Genomic DNA, 26,232 nt, shown 5'->3' on the forward strand with positions numbered 1-26,232 from the left:
GGGGGTGGGAAGGGGAGGATTAAAACCAATGCAACTGCTACTTGGTGCTCTACTGAAGTAGGGAGTTCAAGTCCCAGAATTGGTTGGCTGGCATTAGTACTGAGTTGCCCTACAGTAAATTCAGGAAGCAATTGTTTGTTGGGCTACCTTGCCTTGTAAAATTGAAAATCAACACTCAATACTTCCTGGAACTTTGTTTATAATTGGAACTTATATATTTATGTAAAGAAACACACTCTGTTGGTGTTTTCTTACAGTAACAATTTTTTAAATACAGATTTTAACTATTAAGCTAATTTCTCAACAGTAATATACAGTATATTGTAAATTTGTTACTTTGAAGCCCATTTGTAGGTCAACATTTTCTTTTGAAATTAAGAATTGTTTGTAGATGGCCATGGCATAGATGTTGCTAATAATTATGGTAGAATGTGTCTACTTCATCCTCACATTAAGGCGCTTTTTCCACTCATTTCACACGAGTGACTAGCACAGCTGTGAGAGATATGTCCGGCACCAGCAAACTTTTTTCTCCCCCCCCCCCCCCCCCCCCCCCCCTGCACACCCAATTTTCTTCTCTCCATTCCGGAGGATGCTGACTTGTGCTCGTTCCACAGATATCAACAGTCGTCTGGTACCTCACTCAAGAACGTAACATAAGAACTAGGAGCAGGAGTCAGGCATACGGCCCCTTGAGCCTGTTCTGCCATTCAATAAGATCATGGCTGATCATCGACCTCAACTCCACTTTCTTGCCAGATCTCCATTTCCCTTGATTCCCCATGAGTCCAAAAATCTATCTATCTCAGCCTTGAATATACTCAGACGCAGCATTCATAGCCCTCTGGGGCAGAGAATTCCAAAGATTCACAACCCTCTGAGTGAAGAGATTCCTCCTCATCTCGGTCTTAAATGGCCTACCCCTTATCCTGAGACTATGCCCCCTAATTCTAGACACTCCAGCCAGGGGAAACAACCTCTCCGCATCTACCCTGTCAATCCCCTTCAGAATCTTGTATGTTTCAATGAGATCACCTCTCATTGTTCTATACGCCAGAGAGTATAGGCCCATTCTACACAATCTCTCATCATAGGACAGCCCTCTCATCCCAGGAATCAATCTAGTGAACCTTTGTTGCGCCGCCTCCAAGGCAAGTATATCCTTCCTTGGATAAGGAGACCAGAACTGTGCACAGTATTCCAGGTGTGGTCTCACCAAGACTTCCTTACTCTTATACTCCAACCCCCTTGCAATAAAGGCCAACATGCCATTTGCCTTCCTTATTGCTTGCTGTACCTGCATGCTAGTTTTCTGTGTTTCTTGTACGAGGACACCCAAATCTCTCTGAACACCAACATTTAAAAGTTTCTCACCATTTAAAAAATATTCTTTTTTTCTATTCTTCCTACCAAAGTGAATAACCTCACATTTCCCTACATTATACTCCATCTGCCACCTTACTGCCCACTCACTTAGTCTATCTCTATCCTTTTGCAGACTCTGTTCTCCTCACAGCTTACTGTCCCACCTAGCTTTGTATCATCAGTAAACTTGGATACATTACACTCGGTCCCTTCATCTAGGTCATTAATATAGATCGGAAATAGCTGAGGCCCCAACACTGATCCTTGCAGAACCCCACTAGTTACAGCCTGCCAACCTGAAAAAGACCTGTTTATCCCTACTCTCTCTCCTTTCTGTCCTTTAATCAATCCTCTCTCCATGCTACTATATTACCCTCCAATCCCATGAGCCCTTATCTTGTGTAATAACCTTTTATGTGGCACCTTATTGAATGCTTTTTTGGAAATCCAAATATACTACATCTGCTGGTTCCCCTTTACCCGGCTAGTAACGCCCTTAAAAAAAAAAACTCTAATAAATTTGTCAAACATGATTTCCCTTTCATAAAACCACGTTGACTCTGCCTACTCAGTTACGATTTTGTAAGTGCCCTGATATCACTTCTTTAATAATGGATTCCAGCATTTTCCCAACGACTGATGTCTGGTTTAACTGGCCTGTAGTTCTCTTTCTCTTCCCCCCCCCCCCCCCCCCCATTTTCTTGAATAGCGGTGTTACATTTGCTAACTTCCAATCCGCTGGGACCATTCTAGAATCTAGGGAATTTTGGAAGATCAAAACCCAATGCATCCACTATCTCTGCAGCCACCTCTTAGAACCCTAGGATGTAGGCCGTCGGGTCCAGGGGATTTGTCGGCTTTTAGTCCCATTAGTTTCTCTAGTACGTCTTTTCTACTTTATATTAATTATGTTAAGTTCCTCACCCTCATTAGACCTTTGGTTCCCCACCATTTTTGGAATGCTTTTTGTCTCTTCTACTGTGAAGACAGATACAAAATATTTGTTTAACATTTCTGCCATTTTCTTAATCCCCATAATAGTTTCTCCTGTCTCAGCCTCTAAAGGACCAACGTTTTACTTTTGCTACACTCTTTTTACATACTTGTATAAGCTCTTATCTGGTTTTATATTTCTTGCTAGTTTTCTCATTCTCCCTTTTTTTAAAAAAATTTTTGGTCATCCCAATCTTCAGGCTTACTACTATTTCGCAACATAAGCTGCATCTTTCAATCTAATGCTATCCTTCTTTAGTTAGCCACGAATGGATCACTTTTCCCGTGGAGTTTTTGTTTCTCCATGGAATGTATTTTTGTTGAGAATAATGAAATATTTCTTTAAATGCTAGCCACTGCTCATCTACCACCATACCTTTTACACACTTTTTTTCCAATCTACCTTAGCCAGCTCGCCCCTCATAACTATAATAATTGGCTTTATTTAAGTATAAGACTCTAGTTTCACACTTGGGCAAGTCACTCAAACTTAATGTGAAATTTATCATATTATGATCACTCTGCCCCAGAGTATCTTTACTATGAGATTGCTAATTAACCCTCTCATTACATAATACAAGATCTAAAATAGCCTGTTCCCTGGTTGGTTCCATGATGTATTGTTCTAGGAAACTGTCCCGAATGCATTCCATGAATTTGTCCTCCAGACTACCTTTGGCAATTTGACTTGTCCAGTCTATATGAAGATTAAAGTGCCCCACGATTATTGCATTAACTTTGTTACAGGCTCTGACTATTTCTTGATTAATATTCTGTCCAATGGTATAGCTACTGTTGGTGGGTCTATATACCACTCCTAGCAGTGCCTTCTGCCCCTTGATGTTATCTCCATTCACACTGATTGTACTTCCTGATCTTCCGAGCCGTCATCCTTTCTACTGTCCTTTGTCACCCTTCATTATCGGGGCTACCCCCCCCCCCTTTTTCCATTCTGCTTGTCTTTTCGAAACATCAAGTACCCTGGAACATTTAGTTCCCAACCTTAGTAACCTTGGTCACCTTGCAACCATGTCTCGTAATGGCTATTGGATCAAACCCATTTACAGGAAACTTTTTTATCCGGCACCGACGTGGTGCCGGTTCATCAAAAATTCCGGATAACCGAAAGCTATAGTAAAAGATACGGAGCTGAGAGCTCCGTATAAAGCAACAAACCCACAGGTTCAGAACAATGGCCACAAGTTCCAAGCGTCTCTGTAATTTAGCAACAGCTGCAACCACACCCTTGCACAGCAACAGATCGAGGAAGGCAAGTAATAAAACTTACCTGAACCTACTCCTGAATTTTGCTGGTTAACCGAGATTTCGGTTATTTAGGTGCCGGTAAATCAAAAGTTTCCTGTATTTCTATTTGTGCCACTAGTTCGTCTATCTTGTTACGAATGCTTTGTGCATTCAGATAAAGTGCCTTTAATTTAAATTTACGACCATTATTCCCTGCTTTGACCTTTTTATTCCCTGCTGCACTGCTACCATTACACTCTGTCCCTACATGTCGTACTCTGCTTATTTTTACCTAAATCACAACACTGCTCTATTGCCTTGACCTTTCTCTTTAGATTTCTAAATTACCCCTTTTCCCCCTTTTTTTAGTTTAAAGCACTATCTACAGCCCTAGTTATTCAATTCGCCAGGATGCTGGTCCCAGCCCAGTTTAAGTGGAGGCCGTCCCAACGGAACCGCTCCCTTTTTTCCCCCAGTACTGGTGCCAGTGCCCCATGAATTGAAACCCACTCTTTGAGCCATGCATTGAACTCTCTCTGATCTGCTTGACCCTATGCCAATGACTGTTCCATCAGTGTGAGCCTACACAATGAGTGTCAATGTTATTTTACCATGGGTAGACATTGTAGTTGAGCCTGTTTTTATCCTCACCCAACATACGTGCAGCTCTCGCTTTCTAATAGGATCAGTGGCAGGAGCATTGGCTAATTTATTTTAACCTGGGGAAATTTGGTCAGTTGACTACCATTCTAGCAGAGATCAATTAGCATAGCGCAAACCAATAATCAAATCGGGAACCGCCTTGTTCTGAATAGTTCAGTACTACACAGGTTGGTGCCTTTGCCTATTGCGCTATCAGAGGAGCTTACCAACAGTCAATTTAAAAATAAATAAATAAAATTTGAAAACAATAATCAATTAAAGTATTCAAAGTATTTGTAAATAGAATTTGCCTTGGAAGACTAGTTTACTTTCCAGTTTAACACTTCTGTTTGATTCTGAAAAGGGCAATTTTACCACCAGCTATATTCACAGACTGCAATTTTTTTCATTTAATGTATAAAGTAAATGACAAGGTCTGTGGCACCGGCATTTGTTGATTGAAGAAAATGTTCATCAGTCATTGCAACTTCCATCTCTGGGAAAATTGTTCTGATCACCATTTGTAGTGATATCAAATACATTTTTTAAAAATGTGGTTTTCAATCTCGCTACGACCAAAGCAATTCTTCCCCCTTTATTTTTTTTCCCCAACCCCTTGTATGTGACTACAGTATTTCTATTCTGGGAGACTGGCGCCATGATGAGTAGAATTTGCTTAAAGAGCAGACCTGCTTATGCATGCATATTTCCATTTTACAATTTCGGTCAATTTCAGTTGATTTGTTATTTCAGTATCGTGAGGGCATTTGCCAGTTTGAAAAATAAAGTATCACAAAATTCATAAATTGCCTACGTGTAGTTTATATGCAGTAAATATTAAAATGTGGATTTGCTTGAGCAGATCATTAAAATCAGCTCTTGACTTCAGTGTTCAGAGTCTTTGTTTTGAGTATTTGTTATTTCTTCCCAGGCTTTACTGCTATTACAGCCACCAATCCCATCTGGCTAATAAAGACACGCTTGCAACTAGAAGCACGGTAAATAAGTCCTTAGTACTTTTTAGTATTTTATGAGGCGGGGAGGGGTGGGAAATGAAATGTTATATACAGGAAACTTTGTGCTATCCGGCAATCTGGAGCCACTGGCAAAAATCAGCAGCCATTTTTTATTTTTGTTTTTTTTTGCTTTGTTTGGACAGTCAAGCTGTGCAAGGTCTGTAGCTATAGCAACAGCTTCAGCTACAGAGCTTTAGGGCCACACCCGAGTGTTTAGAAGCTGTTGCTAAGCAACAGTGTTTGTTGTCAAATACGGAGATTAGAATCTCCGTATCTCTCAACATTAACTCTGGAGAGTACGGCAGTTTTGAGGCAACGGCAGCAGCTCGGTCCCGTGGGTGCCGGATAGCACAAAGTTTCCTGTATCATAGTACATGTATTTTCATGTAAATTGTTAGCAAATGAACAAATTGCAATGTGTTCCCTTTTCAAGAGTTGAAGTGTTGGAAGCTCCACATAGAGATGAAAGATTTTTTTTAATGAATGCCTTGATCCTGTATTTTGATTTGCTGTGTAAAATACCTAAGCCTTTGTACTTCACTTTTTTGTTGCAGTGCATTCCAGCAATGCCTAGCTTTCCTGTTTGACATGATTAGCAATAAGGTGAAAGTCCTTTAAACCAGGATGGAAACTAATTACATTCTACTACAGGACATGATCTAGGTGCAATTCTGTTGAGCATCCTAGCAGAGACTAATTCCATTCTTGTCCAGCATTTGCAGCCAATTTCCAATTGCTTGTGAGCTCAGGAATATATTTTTTTATTAAAATGCTCAATTGTTTGAGATCTGCCCGGTCTGTATTGGACAACTCAAGTCTTTAATAACCTGAATTCACTCTGAGAATTCACGTGCATACGACTCCAGACCCCGTTAATTCTATCTCCTTTTTCCTCGCTGGCTCTTTCCCCACTTCCTGTCACCTGGCTATGCCATCTTACCTTCTTCCCTCGTATTTTGCCCCCCCCCCCCCCCCCCCCCAAACTCAATTTCGTACCCCAACCCATCACTACTTCTGTATCTTCCTACTCTCATAGAAACGTAGACATAGAAGATAGGAGCAGGAGTAGGCCATTCGGCCCCTCGAGCCTGCTCCGCCATTTAATGAGATCATGGCTGATCATCCAAATTCAGTACCCTGTCCCTGCTTTCTCCCCATATCCCTTGATCCCTTTAGCTTTGAGAAATATATCCAACTCCTTCTTGAATATATTTAATGAATTGGCCTCTACTGCCTTCTGTGGCAGAGAATTTCACAGGTTCACCACTCTCTGGGTGAAGAAATTCCTCCTCATCTCTGTCCTGAATGGCTTAACCCTTATCCTTAGACTGTGACCCCTGCCATTGGGAACATCCTTCCTGCAATCTAGTCTGTCTAGTCCAGTTAGAATTTTATAAGTTTCAATGAGATCCCCTCTCATTCTTCTAAACTCCAACAAATACAAGCCCAATCGACCCAATCTCTCCTCATACGTCATTCCTGCCATCCTAGGTATCCGTCTGGTGAATCTTCGCTGCACTCCCTCCATGGCAAGAACATCCTTCCTCGGATAAGGCGACTGAAATTGCACACCATACTCCAAGTGTGGTCTCACCAAGGCCCTGTACAACTGTAGCAAGACATCCTTTCTCCTGTACTCTAATCCTCTCACTATGAAGGCCAACATACCATTTGCCTTCTTAACCGCCTGCATGCTTACCTTCAGCGACTGGTGCACAAGGACACCCAGGTCTCGTTGCACTTCCTCTTTTCCCAATCTATTGCCATTCAGATAATCTGCCTTCCTGTTTTTGCCACCAAAGTGGATAATCTCGCATTTATCCACATTATACTGTATCTGCGATGCTTCTGCTCAATCACCAACCTGTCCAAATCATGCTGGAGTTTCTCTGCATCCTCCTCACAGCATACACGCCCACCCAGCTTTGTGTCATCTGCAAACTTGGAGATATTACATCTAGTTTCCTCGTCTAGATCATTAATATATATTGTGAATAGCTGGGGTCCTAACACCGATCCCTGTGGTACCCCACTAGTCACTGCCTGCCACTCGGAAAAAGACCTGTTTATTCCAACTCTCTGCTTCCTGTTTGCCAACCAGTTCTCTATCCGAGTCAGTACCTTGCCCCCAATCCCATGTGCTTTAACTTTACACACTAATCTATTATGCGGGACCTTATCGAAAGCTGTCTAGTCCTGTTAGAATTTTTAAAAGTTTAAAAGAAATGGCAGACCAATTAAATACATACTTTGGTTCAGTCTTCACAAAGGAGGACACAAATAACCTCCCAGAGATGTTGGGGAACATAGGGTCTAATGAGAGGGAGGAACTGAAATCAAATCAGTATTTGTAGGGAAATAGTGTTGGGGAAATTGACAGGATTGAAGGCCGATAAATCCCCAGGGCCTATCCTAGGGTACTTAAGGAAGTGGCCCTAGAAATAGTAGATGCATTGCTGGTCATCTTCTAAAATTCTATAGACTCTGGAACAATTCCCATGGATTGTAGGGTAGCTAATGTAACCCCACTATTTAAAAAAGGTGGTAGAGAGGAAACGGGGAATTATAGACCGGTAAGTCTGACATTGGTTGTGGGGAAAATGCTAGAGTCCATTATAAAAGATGTAATAGCAGAGCACTTGGAAAACAGCGACCGGATCGGACAAAGTCAACATGGATTTACAAAAGGTAAATCATGCTTGACTAATCTACTGGAATTTTTTGAGGGTGTAACTGGTACAATAGATAAGGGAGAACCAGTGGATGTGGTGTATTTGGACTTTCAGAACGCTTTCAATAAGGTCCCGCATAAGAGATTAGCGTGCAAAGTTAAAGCACATGGGATTGGAGGTAAGGTACTGACTTGGATAGAGAACTGGTTGGCAGACAGGAAGCAAAGAGTTGGAATAAACGGGTCTTTCTCCGGGTGGCAGGCAGTGACTAGTGGGGTACCGCAGGGATCGGTGCTAGGACCCCAGCTATTCACAATATATATTAATGATCTAGACGAGGGAACTAGATGTAATATCTCCAAGTTTGCAGACGACACAAAGCTGGGTGGGCGTGTGTGCTGTGAGGAGGATGCCGAGAAACTCCAGTATGATTTGGATAGGTTGGGTGATTGGGCAGATGCATGGCAGGTGCAGTATAATGTGGATAAATGTGAGGTTATCCACTTTTGTGACAAAAACGGGAAGGCAGATTATTATCTGAATGGCAATAGATTGGGAGAAGGGGAAGTGCAATGAGACCTGGGTGTCCTTGTACACCAGTCGCTGGAGGTAAACATGCAGGTGCAGCAGGCGGTTAATAAGGCAAATGGTATGTTAGCCTTTGTAGCGAGAGGATTCGAGTACAGGAACAAGGATGTCTTGCTGCAGTTGTACAGGGCCTTGGTGAGACCACATCTGGAGTACTGTGTGCAGTTTTGGTCGCCTTATCTGAGGAAGGGTGTTCTTGCCATGGAGGGAGTGCAGCGAAGATTCACCAGACTGATACCTGGGATGGCAGGAATGACGTATGAGGAGAGATTGGGTCGATTGGGCTTGTATTCGTTGGAGTTTAGAAGAATGAGAGGGGATCTCATTGAAACTTATAAAATTCTAACAGGACTAGACAGACTAAATGCAAGAAGGGTGTTCCCGATGGCCGGGGAGTCCAGAACCAGGGGTCACAGTCTAAGGATAAGGGGTAAGCCATTTAGGACTGAGATGAGGAGGAATTTCTTCACCCAGAGAGTGGTGAACCTGTGGAATTCTCTACCACAGAAGGCAGTAGAGGCCAATTCATTAAATATATTCAAGAAGGAGTTAGATATATTTTTTAAGGCTAAAGGGATCAAGGGATATGGGGAGAAAGCAGGGGCAGAGGACTGAATTTGGACCTGGGTGTCCTTGTACACGAATCACAAAGTTAACTTGCAGGTAATTGCAGCAAGCAATTAAGAAAGCAAATGGTATGTTGACCTTTTATTGCAGGATTTGAGTATAAGAGTAAAGATGTCTTGCTGCAATTATATAGGGCCCTGGTGAGACCACACCTGGAGTATTGTGTATAGTTTTTGTCTCCTTACCTAATGGAAGGATATATTTGCCATAGAGGGAGTGCAACAAAGGTTCACCAGACTGGTTCCTGGGATGGGGGGATTTCCCTATGAGGAGAGATTGAGTAGACTAGGCCTATATTCTCTGGAGTTTGGAAGAATGAGAGGTAATCATTCAAACATAGAAAATTCTTACAGGGCTTGACCGGGTAGATACAAGGCGGATGTTTCCCCTGGCTGGGGAGTCTAGAACCAGGGGTCACAGTCTCAGATTAAGGGGTTGGCCATTTGGGGCTGATGAGCAATTTCTTCACTCAGGGAGGTGAATCTTTGGAATTCTGTACCCCAGAATGGCCTACTGCTGCTCCTATTTCTTATGTTCTTATGTAACCTTCCCATGTTCTTGATCACGGATGAGGCATTTTCTGACTACTGCCTTTCTTGGCTTTACTAAAATGGGTTATCAGTGATATTAATATAATGTGATCAGTGTGTTTGTGCTAAATTGCATGTGAAACATTGCATGAAATTATTGATGGTGCACACTGCATGTGAAATCACATGATATTGACATCACATTGTGAGGCTGTCTCTCAAGGCAAATACCATCATTTCACAAATTAGTCCTTCCTAGAATGAAAAAGCAACATGCTGTTTAATTTGCTTGTGGAAATATTGGCCCAGATGTTGCGGTCAGCGGTGAAGTGACGACGCTTGCCACTGACTTCAAAGAATGCTGCCCATGACGATCTAGCGATCTCTGGCGTGGATTTCACCTTTCCTGATCGTTTGATTCTGGCGACAACTCTAGGGGATCTCCGGTGTCCAGCAACTGTGATGTCATGAAACAGACTAAGCAGCCAATTACATTGAAGAATTCGCACAGACGGCAGACCAGGAAGTAAAATGGACTGATTGTAAAAAAAAAATTTTTTTAAGTTAATTGAGAGCAAAATAAGAATTGGGACATACACATGGGATTAAGGTAGAAGCTGAAATATCAAACTTAAAAAAAATATATATTAAAAACATGGAATTTTTATAATGGAAAAATTTGATAGTCCACAAATATAAAATTTAGTTTTTCAGGGCCAGAGAGGTTGTTCAGCAGTAGTTATGACTTGGTATGCCATTTAAAAAACAAGTTACACCTCATTCAAAAGGCGTAACTTTTTCGGGGGATTTTAACCAATAGTAAAAGGGGAAGTTCGCAATAGTTTGTGATTTCTAAAGATTGCCGTCTGCGTGGACCCTGTGGAGGAGCAGGGAATCACTGACAGCATCTTATGAATTTCCGCGTTCAACTGTGCATGTGCGGACGCCAGAAGTTGCTGTCCGTTTCGCAGGGTCATGACGGCCAGCACTGAATTGATTCACATAAAGGTACTCCATTCATTGTCACATACACTAGAGTACACATGATTGTAATAGTGCATTCCTGTGCTAACTTTAGCCATATCTACTTTCTCATGTACACCAAGGATAACTGATAGATGGATCATAGTCTAGATCTGGATCTAGAAGCCATTAAAAAAAACTCTGAATATATTATCAGTATTGTAAATTCTAGACCAGTTGCTCCATAAGTATAGACAAAGTTATTTATTTTATGATGGCACAGAAGCACTAGTTGTTAAAGTGAGGATGTTGTCAGGTTTCTTGACTGAAGGAAAGATTACTTTTTCCCTGAGCCTCTTTCCAAATGATGTACCTCAGTGTGTTGTGATAACCTTTTGTGCAATTTCTGCTATGAGAGAGTCTATATAAGACTGTGTTATGGAAAGACAGGCAGTCTTTGCATTTACATAATAGTGCCTCAGGCTTTCATATTAAGTGCACTGCAACATTAGGGGACTGCACTGTGCGATCATATTTTTGTACAACTAGAATTTTAAATAGAAGGATAGCAAAAGCTATCCAAGAAGCATCTTTTTCTTTCATGCTGGAGAAGTCCTACTGACACAATCACCACTTACCCAATTACCACAAATGAAAGTCATCTTATACTGTGCATTTTTACTGTTATAATGTATTTTAAGAGCTCATGAAGTTCTGTTTTATTGTTTGGACAGGATTGCTCACCTGTCGAAGAATTGCCAGCTATCTAATGCTTTAAATCAAGTTCTGTTGCGACATATAGAAGGTATTGAAAAGGTGTATAGAAATTGTTTAATTGGAATTACTAGCCTATTTTTTTTTTGTAGGAACAGAGGTGAAAGGCGAATGAGTGCTTTTGAATGTGTGCGAAGAGTATATCGCTCTGATGGTATCAGAGGCTTCTACAGAGGAATGTCCGCTTCCTATGCAGGCATCTCCGAGACTGTGATTCATTTTGTAATCTATGAAAGCATAAAGCAAAAACTGGTGCAATCTAAGGCATCTTCAAACATGGATCATGAAGAAGATTCTGTAAAATATGCCTCTGACTTTATTGCCCTGATGCTGGCTGCTGCAACATCTAAAACATGTGCCACCAGTATAGCATATCCACATGGTTAGTATCTTTTTGTGTGCATCTGAATCTTTCAGTTTATTTTTGGTGCTTTTTCAAGTCTGTTACAGGTTTTCTATACATGTTAAAAAGAAACGCTATTGCAGTTAAATCTAGGGTAGGTAAAACCTATTCTGATCAGCGAGTCCTCACTTCTCCTTTGCTCTTCCTGCCCTCATTCTATCCCCAGATTCCCCCATTACTTCTTTTGTGGGGGATATCTTTGACTTGATTTAAAACAATTTCCGACTGGGTATATAACAGAATAGAGCCACAACTTGTTCATTGCATCAAACCCATTTTCCCAGTTGAATATGTGGGAAAAGTTATACAGGTCCACCAAAATTGTATACTAAATTTTATATAGTGCTAAATGAACTTTTGAATACTAAGCTATAGTAAACTATATGTGAGGTTCTTTAATTTATCTAAATGTAAATCTGGTTATTTTTTATTCCATTGGCTGACTCTTAAGGCTGAAGATTATTTTCAGTAGTTTCTAATGACTATTCTTTAGCAGCATTTCAATTTTTTTGATTCTCATTCTTGTTTTCAAATGCCTCCATGACCTTCCCACTCCCTATCTCTAACCTCCTCCAACCATCCAAGATCTCTGCGCTCCTCCTATTCTGGCCTATTGCACATCCCTGATTTTAATCGCTCCACCATTGGCAGCTGTGCCTTCAGCTGCCTAGGTCCTAAGCTCTAGGATTCCCTCCCTAAATCTCTCCGTCTCTTCCTTTAACATGCTCCTTAAAACCTACCTCTTTGAGCAAGCTTTTGGTCACCTGTCCTAATATCGCCTTATGTGGCTTGGTGTAAAATTTTGTTAGATAACTCTACTGTGAAGTGTTTTGGGACATTTTACTACATTAAAGGTGCTATATAAATGTAAGTTGTTGTATTATATCTGCAGTTTGTAATGGACAGACTTCTAGTAACTTTCACCAGCATTTAAGTAGCAACTGCACTTTTGAATGGCGGACGGACTTTCAATATACCCTGAAACAAAAACTAACATCACACTAGAAATCTCAAACAAGTACAGAAAATGCTGGAAAAGCTCAGCAAGTGAGGCACAGCATTTGGAGAGAAGTGACAAGTCAACATTTCGGGCATTGGCCATCAACAGAACTAGAAAATATTAGATGGACAGCTTACAAGAGGAAACAGAATGAGGGAAAGGGGAGGTGGGTGGTGGCGAAATGGGCACAAGAAAAAGATGAGCTGTAAAGTGGAAAACAGGCATGCCAACACGAGGGGTGCAGACCAGCCTGCCAACGGTGTACTGATGGGGGATCCCCATGCCAAGCATCCACTCACTTCCCCATCTTGATCAGAAATGCTGAAATGAGGTTACAAGTAGTCAGTAACCTAGATGTAGATTTAGAAACATAGAAAAAGAGGAGCAGGAGTAGGCCATTCGGCCCTTCGAGCCTGCTCCACTATTCAATATGACCATGGCTGATCCTCTCCCCATACCCCTTGATGCCCTTTGTGTCTAGAAATCTATCTCCTTAAATATATTCAGTGACTTGGCCTCCACAGCCTTCTGTGGTAGAGAATTCCACAGGTTCACCACCCTCTGAGTGAAGAAATTTCTCATCAGTCCTAAATATCCTACCCTGTATCCTGAGACTGTGATCCCTCGTTCTAGACCCCCCCAGCCAGGGGAAACCTCCTCCCTGCATCCAGTCTGTCTAACCCTGTCAGAATTTTAGAAGTTTCAAATGAGATCCCCTCTCATTCTTCTAAACTCTAGTGAATACAGGCCCAGTCGACCCAATCTCCTCATATGACAGTCCTGCCATCCCAGGAATCAGTCTGGTGAACCTTCGCTGTACTCCCTCTACGGCAAGTATATAATTTCTTGGGTAAGGAGACCAAAACTGCGCACAGTACTCCAGGTGTGGTCTCACCCAAGGCCCTGTACAACTGTAGTAAGACATCCTTGCTTCTGTACTCCAATCCTCTTGCAATGAAGGCCAACATACCATTTGCCTTCCTAACTGGTTGCTGCACCTGCATGTTTGCTTTCAGTGACTGATGTACAAGGACACCCAGGTCCCTTTGTACATCAGCATTTCCCAATCTATCACCATTTAAATAACACACTGCCTTTCTGTTTTTCCTACCAAAGTGGATAACTTCACATTTATCCACGTTCTACTGCATCTGCCATGTATTTGCCCACTCACTCAACTTGTCTAAATTGCCTTGAAGCCTCTGCATCCTCCTCGCAACTCACAATCCCACCTAGTTTTGTGTCGTCAGCAAACTTAGAAATATTACATTTGGTTCCCTCATCCAAATCATTGAGATATATATCGTGAATAGCTGGGGCCCAAGCACTGATCCCTGCGGTACCCCACTAGTCACCGCCTGCCACCCCGAAAAAGACCCATTTATTCCTACTCTCTGTTTCTTGTCTGTTAACCAATTTTCAATCCATGCCAGTATATTACCCCCAATTCCATGTGCTTTAATTTTGCACACTAACCTCTTATGTGGGACTTTATCAAAGGCCTTCTGAAAATCCAAATACACCACATCCACTGGTTCTTATCTATTCTACCAGTTACATCCTCAAAAAAAACTCTAGTAGGTTTGTCAAACACTACTTCCCTTTCATAAATCCATGTTGACTTTGTCTAATCCCGTTGATATTTTCTAAGTGTCCTGTTGTAACATCCTTTATAATAGACTCTAGCATTTTCCCTACTATTGATGTTAAGCTAACCGATCTGTAGTTCCCTCCCTCCATTTTTTAAATAGTGGGATTACATTTGCCACCCTCCAAGCTGCAGGAACTGTTCCATAATCTATAGATTTTTGGAAGATGACAACCAATACATCCACTATTTCCATGGCTACCTCTTTTAGTGCTCTGGGATGCAGATTATCAGGCCCTGGGGATTTATCAGCTTTCAGTCCCATTAATTTCTCCAGCACTATTTGTTTTACTAATACTAATTTCCTTTAATTCCTCCTTTTCACTAGACCCTTGGTTCCCTAGCATTTCTGGGAAGTTATTTGTGTCCTCTTCCGTGAAGACAGAACCAAAGTATTTGTTTAATTGCTCTGCCATTTCCTTGTTCCCCATTATAAATTCTCCCGTTTCTGACTAAGGGACCTACATTTGTCTTCACTAATCTTTTTCTTTTTACATACTTGTAGAAGCTTTTACAATCCGCTTTTATGTTCCCTACAAGTTTACATTCATACTCTATTTTTCCCCTCTTAATCAATCTCTTGGTCCTTTCTTGCTGAACTCTAAACTGCTCCGAATCCTCAGGCTTGCTACTTTTTCTGCCAACTTTATATGACTCCTCATTGGATCTAATACTATCCTTAATTTCTTTTGTTACCCATGGTTGGGCTGCTTTTCCTTTTTGTGTTTTTGCGCCAGAAAGGAATATATAACTTGCAATTCATGCATTCGTTCCTTAAATGTTAGCCATTGCCTATCCACCATCATGCCTTTTAATGAAGCTCCCCAATCTATCATAGCCAACTCACTCCTCATACCACTGTAGTTTCCTTTTAGATTTAGGACCCTAGTTTTGGATTGGACTTCTTCTTTCTATCATGTTATGGTCACTCTTCCCTACAGGACCTCGCACAACAAGATTATTAATTATCCCCTTCTCATTGCACAATACCCAATCTAGGATAGCCTGTTCCCTAGTTGGCTCCTCAACGTACTAGTCTAAAATTTAAAGTCGTTGCCTTATATTTGACATCTGTTTAGGTCACCTAACACTTTTTTTAATGGTTTTCAACATCTTTTGGAACATCGGATTACCCAGAACTATTGCAATGTTCTATAAACCTCACAGAAATGTAACCAAACAGAATTTATAAATGTGAAAGGGGGGGGTAAACACAGTCACAGGAAATGGGCGAGCGTGATTGGCACTGTGGATTTGAACATTGTCTTTCAGTACTGAGAATCAGCTTTCCAGCACATACTGATGGCATGGAAGTCCCATGTGAAATGAGACTAGACAATGCCACTGTTGAGATGTGCATTTTTTTTTTACCATAAATTGACCATTTAACATTTCTTTTATACAGAGGTCATAAGAACTAGGCTACGAGAAGAAGGAACAAAATACAGATCCTTTTTTCAGACATTCTCATTAGTAATATCTGAAGAAGGTTACCGATCACTCTATCGTGGTCTTATCACTCATCTGGTCCGACAGATTCCAAACACCGCTATAATGATGGCCACCTATGAGCTCGTAGTTTACCTGCTTGATGGATAATGAAAATGCTGATTTAATGTGAGAACATGGAAGACCAAAGGATTTGACTGGACCAGAAAACCCCAGATAGATTTTAACACTGAGAAAGAAAGATGAATCAATTGTGAAGATTTAAGCTGCTGTTAAGACCGAGAATGTGTCTGATTCCTGAAGAAAACCTGCTCTGACCCTGGAGCTGCCATTAATCATTATGGCAATGACTAAAAAGACAGAATCACTTCACTTGGCGGGGAACAGTTGAACAAATCTAAATTTTACATTATCTTAGTTCAGTGTTTCTTTATGTACCATATTTCATTATAGTATCAGTTTTTTTCCCCTAAAGTTTTCAATTTTAGTGGTTTGGCTGAATACCTTTTTTAATCATACAAACATAATTCTTATAGCGCTTTCACTTGGCTAAGTGCAAAAAATCTACTCTTGTTACCATGCACATTTTTCCAACAATATTGGAAGCAATCCATAATTGGTGGAAGTTGAGGTCCTCACCCATATTTATCTATAGTGACTCTTACTGATCACATTTTAAAGTGAAAATGTAGCAAAGGTGTTTTAAATTCTTCCTTCAATATTGAAGCCTATAGAATATTGCATCATAGTGGTGCTTTCTAGGGTTTATTTTACAATTTTTGAATAAAGCCAGAAATGCATCAATTCCAATCTAGTGTCCTGGTACAAGAGTTTCTCTCAGAACAGCAGAAAAATGATGGTCTTGTAATTTCCCTGAAGAAAACACTTGACAGGTTTGCACAGTAACATTGCAGTGTATCAGTTACTTTAATACCCAACTATGCAGAAATTTAATTAAACTCGATGAAATGCTCCTCTGTTGATCACTAAATATTTTTAGAATTGGTTCACTTGGCATCTAAAATATGATGGTAATGAATGTAAAGCAAGATAATTTAAGATTGATTTGTTTAGTGTTCCCCTTGAAAAGTTGCATGTACTTATTGTGGGCTATATATATAGGCTGTGTTAAGAATTGTTTGAGAAACCGAAATCAACTAAGAATGATTGCACAAACATAAGCATCATAATGTAATCAGCCTATAGATGCCTACAAAAAGGGATGCTAATGTTTTACAAATGGAGCGGTTTGAAGAAAAAAATCTATAATAGTGTATATGTTACAAATGTGAATTTTATGCTGAAGTAGGTGACTGTCTAGAAAATTTCCTCAAGCACTTTGTGGCCTTTCTACCTTGTGGATTTTGTTTGTTCTGATGGTTTCAGTTCATAAATCGTCAAAATGCTGTTAACAGAAAACCTTTCACAAAAGAAGTCTGTTCAGTCTAATATAGCTTACATTAATAGAGCTGTCCATTGTGCAGTATAAATCGCTTCTAGACCCATACTCTCTCTAATTTATGTATTTTTGGATTTTGTACTGCTACAGCATATTCTTAAGCATTTGCAACCTACATTTTTGCATTTGTTGAACCCTGCTGAACAATTTTTTAATTTTTAAATCTCATTTTGCTTTGAGGTGTTTCCTCTGATCATAAAGTGGAACTTAAGAGACCGTGCTAAAATCGCTCCATATTTTGCTATAGTACAATTTTGTTTATGCATAAAACAGATTCTGATGAGCTGGGGGACAGAAACTGAGTTTTAACATTTTGACGGTTTAAGCAACAGAAGACTGATGATCAGTGCACTGTGTACAGATAGGAATGAGATAACTGAAGGATGTGTCACACAATTTGTTTACAACTCAATGACATTTTTCAATACAGCTGATGGAAGTGTAGGTGCATTTGGCAAGTTGTGGTACTAGAGCAGAATAACTTCATTTAAAAAAAAAAAACAAGTAGCAACGCAGTATTAATGTGATTTTACAGTTTAGTCATCTACGCCTATTAGTAAGTGTAAATCTATTTTCAAAAATATTAACCATCCAGAATCTCAAACGCAAAAGACCCGTGTTGAGCTATAATGCCTAGGACTTTAAAAAAAAAAAAAAAAAAAAAATTTTAATGGCCATTTCTCATTACTGAGTGTGTCGTATCCTGGAAGAATCTGGTCTGCACTTGGGCTGGGATTATGCAGCTTCTACATTGCCTAGCCCTTGTTGTTTTAATTCTACAACCAATAACTATGTGATCACTCAAACTGTTAACAGAATTTGACATCCTACAGTATATCTAAAGTAAATATGCCAGCTTATTAAAAGACTGATACTTTGCAACAATATTGCTGTTCAACTCCAGTCCTAAAGTGTGATTGATCCTTTTGCATAATGCATCCTTGGATGCAAATAATGTATGTACGTACTCTGTACAAGATCATTAATTCTTAAGTCTAGTGCTTTTGCATTGCAAAGGATTAAAAATGGAATATTTAGCAAATGCTACTGCAATTTCATTAGTATGCATTCTATGTGGGATTCCTGCATGCTCTAACTAAATATAGTATATCGCCCTGTTGCGTAAGAATATTTAAACAGCTAGAAGAAAACATTTACGAGTTCACACAAATATGCCTCATCCAATGTTTCAGATTCACCAATATTTATACACTCAATTTAAGCAAGATCAGAGTTTACATGACTCAATTTTTAGTGTCCCTAGTTTTGATGTCCATATAATACAGTACAAAGTTTCTTGTTCCCATATTTGTGTAGAATCTTATTGCCTTTCTGTATTAATAGGTGTTGGTCTGAGTAAAAGAAGGTTATGCCAATATTTACTGCTAAATAATACCTTTTTGGTTCAGTTTATTGTCGGACAATGCGTTTTAGATATTTGTCCAAATATTGTAAACATAATTGAAGATCAAGTTGAACGATAAGGCAATCCTAAATGAATTCTATTGCAGTGAGGAATGAGCTACAGTATTTTTCTCAATTAATTTGGGGAAGAGAAGTTTAGATTAAGCTTAAAAGGTATGCTGATCTATTCATGTTCAGATACAGTCCTTTGTCTAAAGTTTTATCTGTCCTTAATACAGAATCTGAAAGAAACAATGTTGTTTTGTGTGCAGGTATTGGTATAAACACAAACTGGAGGGGGATGGCTGCTCCTGTAGACTGATTAAAAGAGATGGGATAGAAGCATATAGGTAATGAGTTCTTTTGCCCATATCACTTCTTGGACATTACATAGATGTCGATATGCGCTCCTCCCCTCCACCCCACCCCACCACCCTCCTTGTTTGAAGGAGGTCCCTTGCTTGAAGGAGGGGACTCCAGCTGAAGTATGACTGCAGATGCTGTGCTCCTCCTTTGTCTTGCCGAAGTGCCCATTCCAAGTGTATTGTTGGTCCATGCAGCAATGCTAGCACAGTTGAGCCTAATCCTGTCTTCATGCCTACATACATATTTCTATAAGGACACTGAGGACAGTTCTACTGCTCCCACCACTATCCTGGCTGCGTTAAACTAAGTTAAGTTTAACGTGTGGGAATTCAAACCAGAGATCTTCCTGATCTGTTCAGTGTACTACCGCACCGTGTAGTGTATTTACCCTTTAGCCACCAAGCAGTAATGATATCCACAAATTATATTCCTCACATTAAAGCACTGAGTTTTTTTCCCCCTCTGTCTTCTATAATATCTGGGACATTCAACAAGATTGGGCATAAAAGTAACTAAATTCATGTTAGTTCTGGGTAAATAGTTGGGGGTAAAACCTTGTGTCATACAGTTAAGTTTGATTATCTGAACTGGGGGAACAATGCTGAATGTTACACTCCCTTTACTAGCTTGAGGCCATGCTGATCAAGTCATATTTTCAAGTTCTGTGGGTTTTTTCCTCCATTTTTAAATGTAATATTTTCGCTACATTTTGGTTTATGAATATACATCGCCAACTGCCGCTTCAAGGCGTTTCCTGTGTCAGGTAATTTCTAACCTGGTGAATGCTATTAAATGTTGTGTATAGGATTAATGTTTCCATTATTTACTGGGAACACAGTCCTGTATGAGGCAAACAATAACTCATTTGTCATATATGCATCTTGTAAATGTTGATTCATAGCTTATTTGCTTAAAACTGACTAAATGATAGAAGTAGGGGGCAAGGCATTAGGAAGTTTGTGTCCACTTATTTATAAAACTTACAATTGTTTGATTCAAGTTGATTTATCTAATTGTTGTATAGAATTGATCTGTTAATCATACTTTTTGATGGCTTTTTGTGCAAAATAAGTTACTATTGGATCATAACCATTCAGTTAGAGACTAGCCAATTCATAACTATTACTGGCACCCAAGAAAATGTACTCTACAAAATGTGATTGTGCATAATCAGTTTTTGAAGTGCCCTTGTCAGCAAATTAATGTTGAAATCAGCCAAGTATGATTTTTCTAGAGCTAATATTACCACCGTGGTTATTTCAACATAATGCTGAAAATATTGGTAAGCTTGGTGGTGTTGGTGCTCAGTAGCTTTGCCAGCAGAGAATTGGATTCTCCAGTCGGATGGCCATCATTTGAATTCCAGTCTTGATACCCTTTAAATCTGTTCCCAACTTCCATTCAATGCCTTTTTCTTACCTGCTCTCAGCCAGGCAACTAGTTTGAAACCTGGGCAGCAGTTGGATGTTCTGTTACAGGAGCAGCAAAAGCTATTTGGACTTGCTGCACAGAAGTGTATTTCTTGTCAGCTGATCACAGCAGAGCACTGAAAGCAGTGGAAAAGTGCCAGGCCCTGATCATGCTTCTGTTCCAACTGAAGGGGAAGGTATGACGGCTTTGGATCAAATGAAGGGAAGATGAGGACAATTTGTGCATGGTTGATAAAGAAGGAGGAAGTTTGGAGGCTTTAGCTCCTACACTGGCACTGTCTTACACAGGCATAAATTATAATGTATGTAAACAAATGTATATATAATTTGATTCACAATGTTTTTTCATCTTTTATAGCTCCAGCTTTGTTCATTGGTTTTCAATAGTATATAAATGAATAGCAAGTGCATCAGAGAACTTCATGAAGGCTTAGCCTATGCACTCTTTAGCAAAAATTCAAATTGGTGTTTACAACTAAATTTTTTCATCCACATTTCTTTGCTCAACATATTTCTGGATGGTTGTAGTAAACAAATATTGGATGTCTGATCATGATGTGACTGAGATTGTGAGCTATAATAGATTTTCACAGTGCAACATTAAACATTTCAATATGATTTATATAACTTGTTTAACATTTTGTGGTGCAAAATCAGTTTTAATTTAAAGCAGACTACTGCATTTCTGTGATGTGGCTCTTCATATTTGTGTTGAATAGCTGGAAAGCATACTTTATTTGTATTGAGTAACTGTTCATTTGATTTTTACACATTAAAATGTTAGTTACATGTTAAAACATTACCGGAATACACACAAACCTATAACATGATGTGAACCTAGATATTGGGGTACAACTAAATTATTAAAATTTCTGCACAAGACAACAAAAACATGGATTCCTACGGTAAGAACTGACATTTAAAGTTATTACACAGTAAGGAGAAATTTATAGTATGAGATTCTCCTTTGGTGTTCATAGAATCCACTTGTATGTTTACAGATGTAATACTTAGTCAGCAAATCTCTGATAGTTAAGGGCAAAGTCTAATGAATCCACATGGTTTGATTTTCTCCCTCCTCCTTCATTGTTTACAGTCACAAGATTGTAAAATTTGAGGCAGCTTCGAACCAGTGGATGGAATTTTCTCCTCGTCATTGATGTTCAGTTGCCTTCATTTTGTGTTGCTGATGCACCTATGAATCCTAAAATGTTAAAGACCTCAATCTATCAATCGGCCTTCCTTCATCACCTCCAACCACCACACACATTTGCCGTGTAGAAGAGGTGAAGTCTGTATGTTGGAGGTGTATACTTCAGATATAGTTAATCTGCTTTCCTGAAATCCAGTATTTTATAATGCAAAATAAAATTGAATCTTACAGACTCTGAATGGTCCATGTCTCTGTAGCTTTTTTATATTTATTTGTACAATGAAGCCCATCAGTTCCGAATTCCCTTTGATTTTTGGAGTGAGAAAATAGTCTCCCAGGTTCCCCATGTGTAAGTATTGAAAACCTTTATCTGTCAAGCAGTTACTCGTATTATGCATATCTTAGCTTTGAAATGTAGGAAACCATTCAAACAATGTCACCTAATGGAAGAGTTTATTACTAATTTGGCATCTGGATTTGATACACGAATAAGCTGGTTTACAACTAATTTTCACTTTACCTATATAGTTTTAGCAGTTGCTATTTTGTGCATATTTATGAATGTTGTGAAATGTCAATAAAATATAAAATAGATGCTGTGACTGCTGTTTTTAATTGGTGTGGATCATCACTGATATTTCAGGAGCCAAAGGTAATGGCTTTCTCTAGGTTTTTCCCAATTCTGTTTCATATTCACTTCTGAGCATTCACAACAAATTATTGCAAGGTTGGCTTACGTATAAGGTTCACAGATTTACAAAATCTTTTGAATTACAAACTAAAGGCAAGGAATTGGGTCCAGTTTCCAACACTCTTTTTATTAAATCAAATGTGAAAATTTTGAATTCCAAGTTATTCAAACAAGCCATTTAAAAGATATTCAGATGTCAATATAAATGTCTGAGGTGATTCAACATTTTTCAGGATTCTTCAGTGTGTGTATTTTTTAATGCAACTTGGAAATCAGCAATTCCTTGTTCCACGTGCAACACAAGGTTAAATTGATAAAGATATTCGAGAATGAGACTGCCTTATCCACATCATTTGTCTCCGGATTGCTCACGTCCACCTTTTTGAGATCTTCTAAAACCTTCTTTACTCTCTCTTCTAGGACTTCCCAGCAGCGTTGAACAGATGCACCAGCCAGTTATTCCACGTGCTGCTCGTGGTTACCAGATGCTACATTTTGATTCTAGACCCACCAAAGTGTCAACTGCTGCAAGCATTTATGGGAAATTGCTGCGACGGCGAGGATTACACAATCCCTTTTAAGGGAAGTGCATTACTTTGTACGGTCTGAGCACCCTTGGATTCTCCAATAATATACTATGTAAATGCACATAAGCTGTTGAGATGGCTGAGTAAGAAGTAAAAATGTTGGATTCTGATTCTACATAGAATTTTGAGGAAATTCGATCAGTGAATTTTTTTAATGGCCAGAATGCATATTTCCAAGAGTGGACTTTTTTTTTCCTGTTGCTGGATTTCAACATTATTGTAATTGGAAGTTATGCAAACAAGCCATTTAAATGACTGCTAGATGTCAATATAAATGTCATGTGATTCAATGTTTTTCAGGATTTTTCAAAGTCTATTGAATATTGTATTCTGAAACCTCTTGCCTACGTACAGCACAGGAAGAGGTTGCGTGTTATAAATTGAGAGTAAAGGGGTAAGAAGTTTGTAAAAAGCCATCGTGGATACAAGAAGCCATTGTAAATTAAATCCATATTCACCAATATTTTCTCTAAACTGATTTTATTTTCAGAGTGGGAATTGTACTCTGCCTCATCTGTAAAGCTGCTGTTTATTGTTTTGTCATTTTCACCTGTTCTGAGTATCCCCAAGTAGGCTGCTGCCCTGCTAGGCCTCTGTTCCTTTTATCTATCTACTGATTGCTGGATTAAGAGTAACCTAGAATTTGCTAGCTTCTATTTGGACTTCTGCACATTTATACCCTGTCCTTCTAGTATGCCTGAGGAGATAATTGCTCACATTGGAGCTTGAGTAATGTGCAACTATGTAGAAAAACTACTTGGTTTAAGCCATTTACAGTAAATTATACTGTTCTGGTGGCATAATATCCTCGGGTGGGTGATTCAGGATTGGCTCCCAGGCCATTTCAAAGATGCACCCCTCCTTGGAAATCCTTCGCGTACGTACACTGATTACAATCGGTGATTACATCAGGGTGGCCCAGAGGAAGATTCAATTCAGCCCTTGCCTGTACTGAGTGAGGCAATCTCAGCTGAGGTGGCAGTAAAACATTTAAAGTGGGCTCAGCGTACCTGGATTACGGAGAACAAATTGGGCAAACCTCCCACTTCTGATTAATGTCAACCAACCCTGCCTACTGGACTCATGTACGAATGTCTGATGGAAACAATTGAGAATGAAAGAACTTGCATTTTATATAGCGTCTTTCATGATCTTTGGCCATCCCAAAGCGCTTTACAGCCAATCAAGTGTAGTCACTGTTGCAGTGTAGGAAATGTGAGCACCAAATTGCACACAAGGTCCCACAAGCCTTGCACATAGCAAGGACACACAAATGACCAGATTACTGTTTTTAGGTGTTGGTTGAGCCATAAATATTGGCCACAACACCAGGGAGAACTCCCCTGCTCCTCTTGATTAGTGCCATGGGATTGTTTGTGTCCACGTGAGAGGGCAGATGAGGCCTTGGTTTAATATCTCATCCAAAAGACAGCACCGCCAACACTGCAGCACACCCTCAGTACTGCACTGAAGTGTCGGTCTAGATTATGTGCTCTAGTGTGACTTGAACCCACAACCATCTGACTCCCGAAGTGAGAGTGCTACTGCGGAGCTAAAGCTGACACTGAAATTGATTGAGCTCAGCTGTTATGCTCCCTGCTGTCAAGAGTCATATGAATGCAAGCTTGGGTGAGGTACTGAAGGGTGACTGTCAGCTGTGGAATCCTACCAATCGTCAATGACTTCAGTGGTGGAGGGGAGAAAATTGTTCTCTTGCAAAAGCATCGGTCACTGACTATTTCCCCTCTCAACTCTCGAGTTTGTAGAAATTATAAAAGCATTGAAATCTATTGTGGAGAACTAACTTCAGACAGCATATGTGATAAAACATGCAAATATTGGTTTAAAAATTCATGTGGAATTTACATTTAATACAACAAATTTTGGTTGAAAATGGTACAGGGATTTTCAATTTTGATTCATCTAGTAAAATCATTCGTTAGGTGTTCATTTAAATAAAATGAATGCTGTGCAATTCACAACAGGATCAGTTTTAAAAGCTACTATATCACTTTTAACCACAGGGTGGCAGTGCAAAGAAGTGTTCCTTTGTCGAACATGGCGCAGTTGTGGTTAAGTTCGTGTGTATGTACAATAAGAATAGTTTAAAGGAAGGGAGCTACCCTAATCAAAACCAATCGAAGAGCAGAAAGTTAACTTGTTAGAAATTCCAGGAGCCCATTTACTGGAATTGTGGTTAATGGTCACAAGTAGCCTTACATTCTTCATGATTTTTAGGGCAATTAGTAACTAGTAGCATTACTGTCAACTAAAACTATTATCTACCATTTGTCTTTTCGAAGGCTGCTTGGCAATATGGTAGACGGTGTCCTAGAGCACTAATGCTCATTACACTAGATGAGATGTGATAAAACCATGCAGGTACAGCCCCCACCACTTAAACCGCCTATGTTTAAATCGGTCAGTTTAAATCAGCTAAATTGTTAACCATTTTCCATTTCCATTTCAGTCAATTACAAAAGTTGTTGCTTACAACATGTTGAGCACCCTGGGTGTTTCAGGCAGAAACAGGTGTTCATGTAATTGTTTTCACCTTGTTAAGATGCAATTACCTTGTATACTTAATCATCTCTAATTGGTGGTAATACTCAGCAGGTCAGGCAGCATCGGTGGAGAGAGAAACAGAGTTTCTCTCTCCGCAGATGCTGCCTGACCTGAGTATTTCCAGTATTTTCTGTTTTTATTTCAGATTTCCAGCATCCGCAGTATTTTGCTTTTGCATCTCTGATTGGTGTTGGGTTACAACCTTCACGACCTAGTACTGACTACAGCAGCAAAGTAAACAGCAGAGTCTAGATCCAAAGTATAAAGTAGCTGTCGCCTGTCGGACAATCTTTCACCTCCGTTGTAGTACAACCGTCACCGCCTATCCTTACAACTGGACTTCATATACCATTTAATTTTCAGCTTTCTAACTACACCTACCTGAGGAATATTCTAAAGTATACAAAACCTTTGTGCTTCTATGAAGGAACAGCTGAATCTTGATAAATTATTTTTTTTATACATTGCTGTTAACATTTTAGTATTAAATCTATTTCATTGATATTTCAATTCTTCTGAACATCATGTATCACAGATGGAGGGGATTACATCAACATGCCCGTTAGAAGAGGTGGGACTGCTATGATTATGTGGAATTACTATTGCCAATAAATTCTTGGAACACATCAAATTTTAAACATAATTTTGACGTGTATTTAATG

At 39.6% G+C, this 26,232-nt stretch overlaps 1 protein-coding gene across 4 annotated transcripts in view; it reads left to right on the forward strand.

Moving 5' to 3' along the window:
- Positions 1 to 26,018, forward strand: part of LOC147115865 (solute carrier family 25 member 36-A) — a 99,130-nt gene extending 73,112 nt beyond the window's left edge. For 2 of the 4 annotated variants that reach the window (XM_085990501.1, XM_085990504.1), the window contains 3 exons: positions 5,177 to 5,243; positions 11,508 to 11,797; positions 15,872 to 22,321. In XM_085990501.1, the coding sequence (XP_085846627.1) occupies positions 5,177 to 5,243; positions 11,508 to 11,797; positions 15,872 to 16,065 (551 nt within the window). In that variant the 3' untranslated portion in view covers positions 16,066 to 22,321. Of the gene's footprint in view, positions 1 to 5,176; positions 5,245 to 11,507; positions 11,798 to 15,871; positions 22,322 to 22,838 lie in introns of those variants that run through there. The other 2 variants (XM_085990502.1, XM_085990503.1) reach the window with 2 other exon arrangements.
- Positions 26,019 to 26,232: the final 214 nt, after the last annotated feature.

The sequence above is a fragment of the Somniosus microcephalus genome, chromosome 6 (assembly GCF_052327205.1).
Source record: "Somniosus microcephalus isolate GS21.2 chromosome 6, FLI_Smic_1.0, whole genome shotgun sequence".
Classification (NCBI taxonomy): Eukaryota; Metazoa; Chordata; class Chondrichthyes; order Squaliformes; family Somniosidae; genus Somniosus; species Somniosus microcephalus.